The 16,818-nt window shown below is 41.2% G+C and overlaps 1 protein-coding gene across 12 annotated transcripts in view; it reads right to left on the minus strand.

Moving 5' to 3' along the window:
• Positions 1 to 16,818, minus strand: part of RALGAPA2 (Ral GTPase activating protein catalytic subunit alpha 2) — a 203,393-nt gene that overhangs the window by 16,244 nt on the left and 170,331 nt on the right. For all 12 annotated transcript variants that reach the window (XR_014529577.1, XR_014529578.1, XR_014529579.1 and 9 more), the window contains one exon: positions 14,963 to 15,084. Coding sequence is in view for 9 of the 12 variants with exons in the window: in XM_083518967.1 (XP_083375093.1) it covers positions 14,963 to 15,084 (122 nt within the window). In the remaining 3 variants the exon portion in view is untranslated. The remainder of the gene's footprint in view (positions 1 to 14,962; positions 15,085 to 16,818) is intronic.

A 16,818-nucleotide genomic window follows, 5' to 3' on the forward strand; every position in this document is an offset into this window, starting at 1 on the left:
CATCTGCAGTGATCATTTTCAAACTTACACTTTCCAAAACAATATGAGAACCAAAGCACACCTATCCTTCAACATCCACACTTATCTAAATTTTGTGATGCAGTTTTCCAACCAATGTTTATAAAAATTGCACATAAAAGGATGAGATGTGCATAAAAATAAAAATACATAATATTTAATTATTTTGGCTCCATGGAGAATTGCTCTTACAGAACAAAGACTGAGTGTTGTGACCTCTGCTTTTCTGGATGGCCAGTAGAGGGAACTGCCCTTGGAACAGTGTTTCTGTGTATTTTGTAAACAGCTATAGAGGATGTTGTTCACATTATTACCTCTATATAAGGTTCCCCATGAAAAATATTTGAGTTTAGCCACAAAAAGAATTTCTGTGAGTTTCTGTGCGAGTTTCTGTGCTTTTTGCTGTTAGACAAGGAAAATTATAAAAAATTCCTTCCAGTAGCACCTTAAAGACCAACTAAGTTAGTTCTTGGTATGAGCTTTCGTGTGCATGCACACTTCTTCAGATACACTGAAATAGAAGTTGCCAGATCCTTCTATATAGTGAGAAGGTGGGGAGGGGTGTTACTCAGAAGGATGGTGGGAATGGGAGATAGGCAGATAGCTGGGAGAGCCTGTTGACGACTCTTAACGACTGTAATAGGTCTTACAGGAAAAGGCAAGGGGTGGGAAGGTGAGAAATGGTTTAGTTATGTATAGTGAGATAAGAATCCAATGTCTTTGTTAAGCCCAGGTCTTTTCATGGTTTTAAGTTTGGTAATGAGTTGTAATTCAGCAGCTTCTCTTTCCAGTCTATTTCTGAAATTCCTTTGTAGTAAAACAGCTACTTTGAGATCTTGTATAGAATGCCCTGGGAGATTGAAGTGTTCTCCTACTGGTTTCTCTGTTCTGTGATTCTTGATGTCAGATTTATGTCCGTTTATTCTTTGGCGTAAGGTTTGGCCTGTTTGTCCAATATAGAGAGCTGAAGGACACTGTTGGCATTTGATGGCATACACAATGTTAGACGATGAGCAATTAAATAGTCCCGAGATGGTATGTGTGATGTTGTTGGGGCCAGTAATGGTGTTGTCCGGGTGTATGTGGCAGCAAAGTTGGCATCTGGGTTTATTGCAGGCTCTGGTGCCAGTGTCTGTGTTAAGTCTGGTTGTAGTATTATTGTGGGTTAGGAGTTGTTTAAGATTGGGTGGCTGTCTGTAGGCAATGAAAGGTCTTCCTCCCAGAGCTTGAGAAAGAGAACTGTCATTGTCCAGGAGAGGTTGTAGATCTCTGATGATGCGTTGTACTGTTTTAACTTGGGAGCTGTATGTGATGATGACTAGAGGTGTTCTGTTATTTTCTTTTTTGGGTCTGTCTTGCAGCAAGTTCTCTCTGGGTATCAGTCTGGCTCTGTTGATCTGTTGTCTAACTTCATCTGCTGGGTATTTTAGTTCTGAGAAGGTTTGCTGTAGATCCCTTAGGTGAGAGTCTCTGTCTGTAGAATTGGAACAGATGCGGCTGTAACGTAGTGCCTGGCTATATACAATGGACTGTTTGGTATGTTTGGGATGGTAGCTAGAGGCATGTAGATATGTTTGTCGGTCAGTTGGTTTGCGGTATAAGGTGGTGTCTATGCGCCCATCCTGTATTTTTATAGTAGTGTCCAAAAAATGTATTTCTTGCATAGACTGATTCATTGTAAGGTTGATTGTGGGGTGAAAATCATTAAATTTCTGGTGAAAGGTGTCCAGGGTCTGTTGACCATGTGTCCAGATGATAAAAATATCATCAATGTATCGCAGGTACAAGAGAGGTTTGAGTGGGTAGGAGTTCAGGAAACGTTGTTCTAAATCTGCCATGAAGATGTTGGCATACTGTGGGGCCATGCGGGTGCCCATTGCTGTGCCGCTGATCTGAAGAAACAGGTCATCACCGAATTTGAAGTTGTTGTGGGTAAGGACAAATTGGCAGAGTTTGGTGGCAAGGTCCGCTGTGGTTTTATCTGATATGGTGTTCCTTATGGCTTGTAAACCATCGTTGTGTGGGATGTTGGTGTACAGAGATTCCACATCCATAGTAGCTAGTATAGTGTTGTTGGGAAGATTATTTAAAGATTGTATTTTCCTCAGAAAATCTGTGGTGTCACGTACATAGCTGGGAGCATTGATGGCATATGGTTTCAGAACAGAGTCCATATAACCGGAGACACCCACTGTAACAGTGCCAATACCTGAAATGATGGGGCGTCCTGGATTTCCTGGTTTGTGTATTTTGGGTAGAAGATAGAAAGTTCCTGGTCGAGGTTCTGTTGGTGTGTTGGTGAGGATCTGTTCTTGGATGTGTGGGGGTAGCTCCTTAACAATCTTGTTTAGTTCTTTCTTGTATTCTTGTGTGGGGTCTGAGTCCAATTTTGTGTAAAAGGCGGTATTGGAAAGTTGTTTGTGAGCCTCCTGAAAAACTGACTACATTCAGGAGGCTCACAAACAACTTTCCAATACCGCCTTTTACACAAAATTGGACTCAGACCCCACACAAGAATACAAGAAAGAACTAAACAAGATTGTTAAGGAGCTACCCCCACACATCCAAGAACAGATCCTCACCAACACACCAACAGAACCTCGACCAGGAACTTTCTATCTTCTACCCAAAATACACAAACCAGGAAATCCAGGACGCCCCATCATTTCAGGTATTGGCACTGTTACAGTGGGTGTCTCCGGTTATATGGACTCTGTTCTGAAACCATATGCCATCAATGCTCCCAGCTATGTACGTGACACCACAGATTTTCTGAGGAAAATACAATCTTTAAATAATCTTCCCAACAACACTATACTAGCTACTATGGATGTGGAATCTCTGTACACCAACATCCCACACAACGATGGTTTACAAGCCATAAGGAACACCATATCAGATAAAACCACAGCGGACCTTGCCACCAAACTCTGCCAATTTGTCCTTACCCACAACAACTTCAAATTCGGTGATGACCTGTTTCTTCAGATCAGCGGCACAGCAATGGGCACCCGCATGGCCCCACAGTATGCCAACATCTTCATGGCAGATTTAGAACAACGTTTCCTGAACTCCTACCCACTCAAACCTCTCTTGTACCTGCGATACATTGATGATATTTTTATCATCTGGACACATGGTCAACAGACCCTGGACACCTTTCACCAGAAATTTAATGATTTTCACCCCACAATCAACCTTACAATGAATCAGTCTATGCAAGAAATACATTTTTTGGACACTACTATAAAAATACAGGATGGGCGCATAGACACCACCTTATACCGCAAACCAACTGACCGACAAACATATCTACATGCCTCTAGCTACCATCCCAAACATACCAAACAGTCCATTGTATATAGCCAGGCACTACGTTACAGCCGCATCTGTTCCAATTCTACAGACAGAGACTCTCACCTAAGGGATCTACAGCAAACCTTCTCAGAACTAAAATACCCAGCAGATGAAGTTAGACAACAGATCAACAGAGCCAGACTGATACCCAGAGAGAACTTGCTGCAAGACAGACCCAAAAAAGAAAATAACAGAACACCTCTAGTCATCATCACATACAGCTCCCAAGTTAAAACAGTACAACGCATCATCAGAGATCTACAACCTCTCCTGGACAATGACAGTTCTCTTTCTCAAGCTCTGGGAGGAAGACCTTTCATTGCCTACAGACAGCCACCCAATCTTAAACAACTCCTAACCCACAATAATACTACAACCAGACTTAACACAGACACTGGCACCAGAGCCTGCAATAAACCCAGATGCCAACTTTGCTGCCACATACACCCGGACAACACCATTACTGGCCCCAACAACATCACACATACCATCTCGGGACTATTTAATTGCTCATCGTCTAACATTGTGTATGCCATCAAATGCCAACAGTGTCCTTCAGCTCTCTATATTGGACAAACAGGCCAAACCTTACGCCAAAGAATAAACGGACATAAATCTGACATCAAGAATCACAGAACAGAGAAACCAGTAGGAGAACACTTCAATCTCCCAGGGCATTCTATACAAGATCTCAAAGTAGCTGTTTTACTACAAAGGAATTTCAGAAATAGACTGGAAAGAGAAGCTGCTGAATTACAACTCATTACCAAACTTAAAACCATGAAAAGACCTGGGCTTAACAAAGACATTGGATTCTTATCTCACTATACATAACTAAACCATTTCTCACCTTCCCACCCCTTGCCTTTTCCTGTAAGACCTATTACAGTCGTTAAGAGTCGTCAACAGGCTCTCCCAGCTATCTGCCTATCTCCCATTCCCACCATCCTTCTGAGTAACACCCCTCCCCACCTTCTCACTATATAGAAGGATCTGGCAACTTCTATTTCAGTGTATCTGAGGAAGTGTGCATGCACACGAAAGCTCATACCAAGAACTAACTTAGTTGGTCTTTAAGGTGCTACTGGAAGGAATTTTTTATTTTGACTATGGCAGACCAACACGGCTACCTATCTACTAAGGAAAATTATGTTTCTGTATTTGTGTTGGTAGAAATTAAGAGCCAGATTTGTGGCACAATTCTGAATGTCTTTTTTTTACTACTACTACTACTACTACTAATGAAAGTAGCATAAAAATGCATTATATAGTAGAAATTGCTTGCAAAAATGTGCACACTACTCAAAAATGCATACAAATATGTGTTTTTTTAGGAGAAATTCTCATGAAAATGGTGTAATTCTCATGAGAATTAAAAATAAATAAATTGCAAATTGCTGCAGAAATGTGAACTGAATTTAATGTTGGAAAAATGAGAAACAGGGAGAATGAAATTAATGCCTAGCTTCTTGTATAAGAATATACCTTCCAGCTTTAGGAAGACCTGATCCTTCAAGCATTGAACTTACTTTTCACAAGGTAACCTCCATGCATAGGCTAAATCAAGGTGAGCCAATGCAGTGCCCTCCATGCTGGCTAGGACTGATGAGAGTTGGTGTCCAACAACATCTGAAGGGCATCATGTTGGCTACATGTGGAACTGAATGCATGGAAGGGGAATGGCACCTGTTGGCCCCATACCTGCGCTCTAAAAAGTGGAACTTACACAAGCACAGCTGCCTATGGGAGAGCCAATGCGTACACAGACTTCCTTTCAGATGTCACACTGACAGGCAGGCCATGGCATCCAACATCAGGAGCAGGGCCAGTGGGCACATTATCACTCCCCATCAACATGCTTAGTTTATAGGTAAAGGGTAAAGGGACCCCTGACCATTAGGTCCAGTCGTGACCGACTCTGGGGTTGTGGCACTCATTTCGCTTTATTGGTTGAGGGAGCCGGCGTACAGCTTCCGGGTCATGTGGCCAGCATGACTAAGCCGCTTCTGGCGAACCAGAGCAGCGCACGGAAATGCTGTTTACCTTCCCACCGGAGTGGTACCTATTGATCTACTTGCACTTTGATGTGCTTTCAAACTGCTAGGATGGCAGGAGCAGGGACTGAGCAACGGGAGCTTACCCCGTCGCGGGGATTCGAACCGCCGACCTTCTGATCGCCAAGCCCTAGGCTCTGTGGTTTAACCCACAGCGCCACCCGCGTCCCATACCCGCGTTTATACAAAGAGCTTATCTTGGGAAACAAGTGCTTGTGAATGTATTGTAGTACAGGCAGCCCCCCCCCCTTTACATGGGGATTATGTTCTGAGGCACAGTGGGGGCAGGGGCAGAGAAATTGCATATAATTCTAAAAGCCTGAAAACACCTCCTTCTGCCCCACCCCACCCTTTTAGTGGCATTTCAGTGACCTCTTTATGACATTTCCAGGTCACTTCCAGGCTTGGCACAATATACTTGGTCGCACACATACCGAACACGTGTAAACGAGGGGCTGCCTGTATTATATGTTTTGTTCAAGTAATGTTATGCTTGCATTTTTATAGAATTTGGTTTTCTGTATCATTCGGCAGCTGAATTACTGGGTGGTGGAGGGGGAGACAGACCCATTAACTATTGATACGGAAGCCGTGGGGCACAAATTGCCTACTTTGGAGGAGTCAGAAGATGAAATTGTGTTTTTCATTAAGGGCCTCCTTACCTTTCCCCATAATTTGAGCATTGTTTGGTAGCAATCCACAAAGCAGCAGCAGGGAAGCCTCCAGAATATCACTATTTTCCAGGTCAGATTCAAGCATATATTTCTGCATCTAAAGTGGATTAAATAATTATGTTGCCCTAGCTCAATAAATCAACTTTTAAACAAAATCTGGATTTTTTGCAGTTTGGAAAGTGATGGAGAAATGTGTTGAAAAGTGTGGGCTGAACAAATGACGTACAGGAATACCTGTACACACATCAAATCAGGATAAAGGCAGGACAAATGCTCATTGTAGTATAACTGATCCATACAGAAATCAGAATGAATGCTGAATAACCTCTCTGCATAAGCTTTGTGCTAGAGAATCAGGATGAATGCTAAGTAAATAGCTTGTCTGGACGGGCAACAAATGTATCATCCAAAACCAGCAGTCAGTATTGCACCTAGCCTACAAGCTGAGAAGCAGCCATATTTAGGAGAAAGCTTATTTAGATTTACAAACTGTGCTGTGCAAAAACACTATCAAATTACTCAGTCAGCTTGAAGCCGCACGAGCTAAATTAACACCTACCTGGTTAAGAGTATAGCTGAGAGAAGGGGGGGGGGACTTAGAATTTAAATTAATTACAAACTCCAACAACAATATTTAGAATCGGCTATAGTCCTTTAAAACAAATGATGTTTGCTGTGCTATAATTAAGTATCACAAGAATAGAGCTAATTATTATGTAGGATATACTTAAATAAGTTTGTTTTGCTTTACTGTATTAGAAATAGGGGAATATACATTTATTATGTTAAGCAAAAACAACCTAGCATTCTGGACGATCAAATTTGCATTTAACGTAAGTCTTATGAACGTTGTGTGTGATATCCATAGATCCACAAAACAGCTCTGCTATTCAATTATTCTGTAATAGTAAACAAATTACCAGCAAATTACAGTGAATTCCACAGTTTCTTCTTAAGTTTGGTGACAGCAGTCAAAGCGTGTATCTTGCTTCTGCAACTGGCAAAAGAGTTGCATGAGCTTTATTTTTTCTGAGCATTATTCTTTATTTTTCAAATCATTAGCATGCACGTGAATGACCTCATGATGAACAGATGCACTTGGATACGACTGTGATTAGATCAGTCCTCTCAGCAGTCAAGTGGGCCCATTTCAGTTAACCCTCTGAAGGACCAACTACAATTGCCATATTAGAAATGTGTTTTTGGATATGGATTTTCAGATGCCACATAACTTTGGCACATGAATTTTAGGTTCAAATGTTCTATTATGTAGCTCTGCATCATGTTATTTCAGGAGTAGCCAACATCGTGCCTTGCCGTGCGATATTGTTATTCCTTCACCCTAAGGTTCCAGGGCAGGTTACAACAATGCGAAATACAATATTAAAAACAGTATACAGCAACTTACAATTACAAAAATAGGGTGGGTTCTAAAAAAAAATACACCTCAGGTGCCATTGGTTGGCTTAAAGAGGTGTATCTTTGGCATTCACCAAAAACAGTATAGTGAAGTTGCCAGAGACGCCTCTGTGGAGAGGGAGTCCCACTTCCGAGGGCCACCAGAGCATGCCCTCTTCCCTGAGCTTCTTTTTTTTAAAAATAAATAAATAAATATTTATTACTTTTAAACCTTACAAAAAGGAGAAAAGAAAAGAAAAAAGAAGAAAAAGAAAAAGAAAAAACAATACAATACAATATATAAACAATACACAACACAACATTAACACATTAAACAAAACGAAAGCAAAAACAATTCAAAAAAACACACATCATACCATCTCAATATCCTCTCTTTCATTTCCTTGTTTCATCGACCTCCTCTCACCTCCCTTTTTGTATTCCATTTCTATTACCGTATTTTTTGCACCATAACACTCACTTTTTTCCTCCTAGAAAGTAAGGGGAAATGTCTGTGCGTGTTATGGAGCGAATGCCTGCGGGTGGCGGGGGGGATCTGCTGAAGTCGTGAGCAGAGGATCCATGGTTCCCCTTCCTTCCTTCCTCCGTGGTTACAAAGCATGGATCCACATGGATCCTCAGGATTTTTGCATTGGGCTACTCCAAACTCATTGTCAGATCACATGTCTGTGGCCACAGCATGAACCACAAAAATCATATATCCACTATTTCGTTTAGAATATATTTTTTCTTGTTTTCCTCCTCTAAAAACTACGTGCGTGTTATGGTCTGGTGCGTGTTATAGAGCGAAAAATACGGTAATTATTTCAGCAAATCCTTTCCATCTTTCTCTATTTTCTGTCATATGATTATCTTAACATTTTAACCTTATTTTCCATTAATACTATAATATTTATGCTTAATTCCTTAAAACATTTCTACTAAAGCCGTATAATTCCATTCCACCATTTTTCTAACACTCATTAATTTTACATTATTTCCATATATAGATTTTAAACTTTTTCCAATATTCTTCCACCGTCTCTTCTCCCTGGTCTCGGATTCTGCCAGTCATTTCTGTCAATTCCATATAGTCCATCAACCTGGTGATCTTCTGTCCGAGGCTCTTAACTCTTTTCCAGGTCCCTTCTGCAGATCTTCTTCATATTTATACATGCACTTTACTTTGTCTTCTCCTGATCTTGTTCTTATTTTCCTTCCTTTGATGCTGAAAAGTAGATCTCGGGGAAATTCCCACCTAGCAATGTTTTTATTCCTTCTCGACAAGTCAGCCAAATCTCCATAGTTAACACTAAAATTCAAAAGATATTTCTGGTTGTATTTCAAAGTTCCTCCAAGTCTGGCGGCCCCCACAACTCCAGTCTCCTCCTGACCCAAGTCCAGGTCCCAAAGGTCAATAAATCCCTGCATGAAGGGATCTATCCAACTTTCCTTCTCCAGTCCAAGCAGGGCTCCAATCCTCAAAGTCTGACTTTCTCTAAATTCAGTCATAAAAGGCATCAACTTATAGTCATCAAATTGCATCTGTGAGGCTGGAGCTTGTGCTACTTTAGGTTCCACAACAACAACTTTCTCCTGCGCCTTCTCCTCAATTTGCCATGTCAAAATAGATCCCTGTATCGATTCCTGAATAGTTTCTGTATTGATATTCACTTTTTGTCCCAAATTAGGCACTTTTTGTTCCAAATTATCAATTTTTATAATCATCACATCCATCTTCTTATGGAGCTGTTCCAGTGAGTCATTAATCTTACATAGCGCAACCACTAAGGCTTCTTCTGTCAACATTCTTAGCAGTCCAAGGTCAATCCCAGATTCTCACAGTCTTATCTTGCAGCTGGAAATTCCCCCAGCTCAGCTCATGTAACAATTTCAAAGGCTTCATCTAGGGGGAAACAATTTCTATTTGTATCAAAAATTAGTTTCAATTTTCAATTACTTTTACACCTTTTTAAACGCAGAAGGAGACAATGGAAACAATGTATTTTTCTTCTTTAACTTACTGTCAACAAACGATCTATTCACAGTCAATGAGCATATCCAAAACTTCAGTCTTACTAGCAGCCCGTTTCCAGGTTCAGAACGGTAGTAATTTGACTTACTTTCACTCTCTCCTGCAGGCTTACGCAGTCTAAAATTTCCCCCTCTTCTCCTGCTTCCAAGGGGGGTTTGATGATTTTAACCGATGGAAGTTTAATCCTTTATGAAAAGCTTTCCAAGACTTTAGCTTGCAGCCTCTTTGCTTCAGTCTATTTACAAAAGGGGAAGGCGGACTTCCTGTTTGAAACCTCCCCCGTTTCGGTGCCAAATTAAGACGTTTAAAAATCCAATTTTCCGTTCTACTCACGGGTAGTTGTTTTAAGATCAATTTGTCCACAGGAAAAAGTCAGCGCTCTCCGGCAACAGCAATGCGGCTTCACTCCGTGAAAGAAGCAGTCAATTCAAAGCACCGTGCCACTCATCCCACGTCGCTCCGGATCCCCGAACTCGGGTTTCCCCGCGAGTAGGGGAGGCGCAAAAGGTGCCAGCCGAATCCCACGTTCACAGGCTTCCCCTGCCTGTGATTTTTTGTGGGTCCCCGCCTTCGCCGTGGCGGCCAGACCTTAATTTCCACGAATCAAGTTCCTCCCCATCAGAGGAATTCAGCCATTACCGGAGGCGCTAACCCGGAAGTCCCTCTTCCCTGAGCTTCTGAAGGCAGTGGAACTCCGAAGAGGGCCTCCTCTGCTGATCTTAAGACCTAACTGGAGCATGGAGCGCAGTGGCAAAATCATTCCTGCCCAAAAGGGGCTATGGGTGGCAGACCTGATGCAGTTGGAAAAAGGCACTCCTAGCCATGGAGGCCAGCGGAGCCTCCAGGAGCATCTACAGTGGTACCTCAGGTTACGAACGCTTCAACTTACGTTTTTTCAGGTTATGAACGATTGTAACCCAGAAATAGGTTGTCTGAGCTCTCAGAGGCCTCGCCGCTGCCTGGAGCCAAGCCCGGACATCTGCGGGGCCTACGGAGCTCTCTGAGGCCTCCGCGAATGCCGGGAGCCAAGCCGATTGTGATTGAATCACATTTTAATTTTGTACTGTTTTATTGATTTCATTTTATAGATCAGTGGCCTCGTTAGATAGTAAAATTCATGTAAAATTGCTGTTTTAGGGGTCGCTTTTCATCGTCTGGTTCCTTTTTGCATTTTAGTTTGTGTGGCTTTTTCGGTTTTTTGACTGTGACTTGTTCTTCATTTTATGGGCCTGACTTGTGACTTCGCTTTTGTAACTGTGGCTTGTGACTTCGCTTTTGTGACTGTGTGGAACCTAGTTCAGCTACTGGTTGATTGTGTGACTTCAGAAATGGATAAAAGCCCCCCATCCAAACTGACTATCATAAATGCACATAAGAAAAAATATAAATGTTAATTTTTTTCATCTAAAATACTGTCTTATTTATTTTATAGTACAGTACATTGATTACTGCCTTCATTTTATGGATCAATGGTCTTGTTAGACAGTAATATTCGTGTTAAATTGCTGTTTTAGGAGGTGTTTTTCATCGTCTGGAACGGATCAATCCACTTTCCATTACTTTCAATGGGAAAGTCCACTTCAGGTTAAGAATGCTTCAGGTTAAGAACGGACTTCCGGAACCAATTAAGCACTTAACCTGAGGTACCACTGTATATCCAGAACAGGCTGTCCCATCATCTTGCAGACAAGAGAAACCCCTGTGTCTTTTCAGTGTTCAGCTTCAATTTATGGGCCTATATGCAGCCCATCGCCTGATCCAAACACCAGCCTAACACCTCAACCACTTCTCCCAATTCAGATAGAAGAGAGATGTGGAGTCTGGTATCATCTGCATCTTGACAACTCTTCAATCTGGATTACAGATATTGTTGGATTACATTCAGCATCGCTGACAATTGGACATAGATTACAAACTCCATAAACTCCAGCTAACAACATCTGGTTACTGTTGAGTTATTTGAACTTTTATGGAACATTGTTTCTGGTTACTAAGGCTTACCACAACTACACAATTATGCATGTGTGCATTAGCTGTTATAGTACAAATACTGTTTCTTCCTATGGGAACTAAACCCAATGGGCTGGGGAGAATAGAGTGGTACCATTACTTCCGTTGATGCAGTCTAGAGCCAGTGTGGTGTAGTGGTTAAGAGCGGTAGTCTCGTAATCTGGGGAACAGGGTTTGCGTCTCCGCTCCTCCACATGCAGCTGCTGGGTGACCTTGGGCCAGTCACACTTCTGTGAAGTCTCTCAGCCCCACTCACCTCACAGAGTGTTTGTTGTGGGGGAGGAAGGGAAAGGAGAATGTTAGTCACTTTGAGACTCCTTAAAGGGAGTGAAAGGCGGGATATCAAATCCAAACTCCTCCACCTCCTCCTCCTCCTCCTCTTCTTCTTCTTCTTCTTCTAGAATTGCATTATCCTTTGCACTGCTCTAACTCATATTTAGCATATAGTCAACTAACTGGGTCAAATATAAAAACACTAAAATCATGTATTATAGAGAACCTTTTATGCATCATCTACATAATACATGTGCATTTTAAGTTATCTTCGTGTTTTCTGACGCAAGTGGGTTCCCCCATGCTGTTTACGTACATATTCAGCCACGCAGGGCCGGGAGCGGGACGTGCCCCAAAGGGGCAGGGCGCAGAAGGAGCCGGCTGCATCTCGCCTCTCTTCCCCTTCCCAGGCTTGACTCAGGGGATGGAGGAGCTGCAGCTAGGAGCATTGTGCCCGCAGCCTCTCTCCGCCCCTCAGGTCAGGCTGGGCGCGTTGTATTTAGCCCACCAAGCACTGAACACTCTTACAAAATGAAGTTAAATGAAGGCACACATGTGGATTAGAATTTTATAGGATTAAATTTAACCACTCAACTGGATTTCTTCTTTATACTTTCAGAACTTGGGTTCAGGAAAAAAAGCTTATGACTTCTTCTATAAAATAGCTTCTTATCTAGATGCAGCTAACCTTCTGCATTTGAACACCCCCTTTTTAATACTCTGCTGCTCTAGAAACCCTGAGATTTAGGATCTGGTTATGACTTAGGATCTGCATATCTAAACGATCCTCTAATGCCATAGGAATCCGCCTGAATATTGAAGTCATTGTCAATCCTGTGTTCTCCAACTCTGCCTTTGGAGATGAGAAATGCCAACTGGGGAAACTGGCCTTTTCAGTGGTGCATCCCATTTCTGGAATTTGTTCCCTAACTAGGTTCATGCAGAGCCAAATCCTTATGTGTTTCTGGTGCCAGACTTCTAATCTTCTTTAAATCTGTTTAATGCTGTTGGCTTGTGCTGCTATTTTAGTTATCTTTTTATAACATTGTTGCACTTTAAATTATTTTAAAATATAAATTGCAAGTTGTTGTAAAGTTTTGATTTGGTGGGATATTAAACATTTAAGGCTTTTAAAAAAGTTAAATGCACAAAAATAGTAGTAATGCTGGATCAATGATTTTCTAACTAGTGTAGGCAGCTGAGCCTCACTCCATAAGGACTGGCTATTTAAACCTCAGAATAGCAAAAGGGAATTATACAAAACACACAGGTGTGTTATTTAACATCTTGTATTAATCTGAAGCGGGACGCGGGTGGCACTGTGGTCTAAACCACAGAGCCTAGGACTTGCCGATCAGAAGGTCAGCAGTTTGAATCCCCGCAACAGGGTGAGCTCCCGTTGCTCAGTCCCTGCTCCTGCCAACCTAGCAGTTTGAAAGCACGTCAAAGTGCAAGTAGATAAATAGGTACCACTCCGGCGGGAAGGTAAACGGCGTTTCCGTGCGCTGCTCTGGTTCGCCAGAAGCGGCTTACATGACCCGGAAGCTGTACGCCGGCTCCCTTGGCCAATAAAGTGAGATGAGCGCCGCAACCCCAGAGTTGGTCATGACTGGACCTAATGGTCAGGGGTCCCTTTGCCTTTACCTATTAATCTGAAGCAGGATGCAAGACTGGTTCTTAGTTCACTGACCCCAACGCATCTAATTTTATTATTTCACAATGTCCAATACATACTAGAATTACACAAAGGTAGCTATGATAAGTGACTTAAAGTAGGTGATTTTTTTTAAAAAAATTGAGCTTTCTGTTGTTATTTTCAATTGCGTAACCAGCTAAATTTCTTGATAATATCCAAATTAGTATAAGAATTATACTTTTATGCAGCAAATGGCACAATTTTGTCTCAAGAGTATTTATGTGTGTGGTTTATTTCATAGCTGTTCCACATTTTTAATAAAGAAAACATTAATCAAAGCTTTACTTATAAGCTTTTCTCATGTTGTTTAGTATTCCAGTTCAACAAAGATCAATGGAGGCCATTCCTGTCTCTTGACGCCTCTCCAGGAAGCAGAGGTGTGATTATGTAAATAGCACCGGTTCCTCTTTGCTTCTGCCAGCTTGCTTATCTCCAAAGCCTTCTGCCTGCTGCTATTGGCGACCAGTACAAGTACACGCAAATACCTCTTATCTCTTAACAAAGCTCGAAAAGCTCAAGGACTGAAGCCAGTAATGTTCAACAGTGATGCGTGTCTGATTCTATTTGTCAAGTGATTCATTTCAGTAAATTTAATTTCTGTTATATTTCTTAGTTCAGATATAAAGACCAGTTAGAATGAGAGAAAGAAAACAGATACGCAGAACATTCACCAGGGTTTGAGATAATCCATCAACAATCCAATGCAGCATCGTAATATAATTAGAAAGAGTCAGTTTCACAAAATGGGTATAAACAGGGAATAAAGGAATTTATGTTTAGAAATCCATCTGGTTAACCTTGTGTTCTCCTTGTACATGAGAGCAATGGATTATGAAATGAACCCTCAAAACAAAAGGTTTCTTTAAAAAGGTTTCTTTAAAAAGTAAATATAATTAAAATAAACTCACTTAACTAACTTGGAAAGCTTTGTGATGTGTAGAACGCACACATCCTGGCACTATGATTGTCTGACAAAACACTGCCCTTACACCCACCCCCACCAGTGCTAATCCTTGGTCCAAGCGTTGCAGAAGCATAATCCCCATTTAGCATTAGTAGCAATGGCTTCTACTGTGAGGAACTATTTTCCGATTAGTATGCACTGATTCACGAATGGCTTTTCCACAACATATTCTCAGCTCAGCAAGAAGCCCACACTCCTGAATGAACCAGAACACATTAGTGAGAGAAAGTTCATTAACCTTGCTAGATTCAGGGGTTAACAGGATAGCTGAAGAAAGGAACTGAGTGAACAGCTCTGATGCAAAACAAATTAAAATGAATGTCATCATTTCTTTTGATATTCATTAGCTAATTCAGAGGGAGAAAGCTCTTCTTAAATTTGCAACCATTTATCAGTGAAAAGCAGGTGTACATCTGCCGCTCAAGTGCTTCTCAGCGGTTAAAATAATAATAATAAAAACAACAACAACATGATGAGACTTACCACATCCACTAAGGGAGTAACTGGGAGAGGGAGAGAAGACCTGAGCAGCAAAATCCTCAAATGTCATTGCTTCTTTGTGGTTGTGGATTATTGCTTCGAGGTACAGAGCTCTTTCCTCATAACTGTTGGGAGCAGGTTAAGGAAATGCACTCTTACAGATACAAAGCCAAAGGAACTCATATTCAACCTATGCATTTTCCACTTAAAACCAAGCCACAGTTGTCAGAGTTTTGACAAAGCTACAAGATTCTGAGGACTTCAATAAAATGTATTTCTCAAAAAAACCCAAAATCAACCCCAAACATTTTTCTGACAGCTAAATATAAGCACTATATGAATGTAGTGTTTTTTCATTCTTCATTAAAAAGGCTGATTGACAAAATAAATTTGAGACCTTTATAAATGAGAAATGAAAATAATTATGTAACCATAAGGAAAATTGCCATAGCCAATAAACTCAACAGAAGCCCCACATATATTTTTCCTATATAATAGATCATTTTTTCAAAAAGTAAATATATTTAAACTTGAGCTACAGATTATAGGAAAGAAAAGGATAAGAAAAATCAAAGTATGAAAACACCTATTATTCATCAGAATATCGAAGTATACTAAAGTATAATATTTAAAGCTTTTTCAGAAGATTCATTTGATGCATCTGAAATTTCTTATTTCTTGATGGATTCAATTCTCTTTTAAAAAAAATAGAGCATGTATACACTTCAGTCTTAATTATGCTGACAACAAAGCATCTAAAACCAACAGTATCGCCTTTTAATTAAAACGCGGCAACCTGGAACACGCGCCATTCAAATGCATAATCAAAAACCAGTCACCAATAAAACTTACAAGCGTAACAAGCTGAAGCAACTTTCCAGCTGTCTTAATAGGACCCCCGCTTGTGATAGCTTTTCGAAGGGGGGAGAGCAAATCTCTCGCTTTGTGTGCAGCTTCTGTTTTCTTTGAAGGTAAATCATGCACTTCAAACAACAGGGTAACATTTTGAAAAAAAAAATATCTACAACAGATTGAAGTATCTCACATACAACTTTGTGAATTAAACAATCAAACAGCCAGTATGAAATGTCATTCCCTGTCACTCAGTTTAAAAACAAGTTTCCAGAGTTTCCTAGTATTTTTAAATATGAGAAAAGAGCTTAGTTTTATGTGACTCCTACCATCTGAACTGAAAAGTGTCATTTCCGTTGTTTGAAAGGTATGTCCTTGAGGACAATCCCAGCAGTCCTTTTCAGTTATACAGTGTAGTATCCAAGTTAACTGATCACCACATTAAGGAACCTGACATGGAAGGGCCCCAAAATGAAAACGTATTTCAAATAACTTTGTGTCTTTAGGAATGAAAGTGAGCATGGCAGTTTTATTTGCTTTCTGCTTTCAAACCCCATTCCAGACAGTACAAGCCCTAGCCTCAGTGTATTTGGGGTTGCTTCACTGTTATAGGCTGAACTCCTGGTGACTCTGGTTAATGAATAGGCTCCCAAACTTCACATGAGAGGAGGCACACGCCTAGCACCTCTTCTAAAGGGACTGACGGATGCCATTCACATCTCATTATGCTTATTCTGCACAGCACTTGGCTGTTGCCAGGGCTCTCTGCTCCACACTGACACAGCAAGCCGCTGGTCCTGAACAGCAGGATGTTAGGCCTGAGTGGCCGTCTGGTGCACAGACTTTCTGCCTCTAAGCTGGCACGTGCGGGCGCAGCAGGAGAAGACCAAGGCGTGACAAATTACTGGAAGAGCTAAGCTAAACTTATGGCTGTAAACCACCTGAGCCTGTGGACCTCTGTGGACCTGCCATCCACTCTCAATTCCTCTTTGGCCCTTGTACTGTGC

The sequence above is a fragment of the Podarcis liolepis genome, assembly GCF_965112155.1.
Source record: "Podarcis liolepis genome assembly, chromosome: 8".
In the NCBI taxonomy this organism is placed as follows: domain Eukaryota; kingdom Metazoa; phylum Chordata; class Lepidosauria; order Squamata; family Lacertidae; genus Podarcis; species Podarcis liolepis.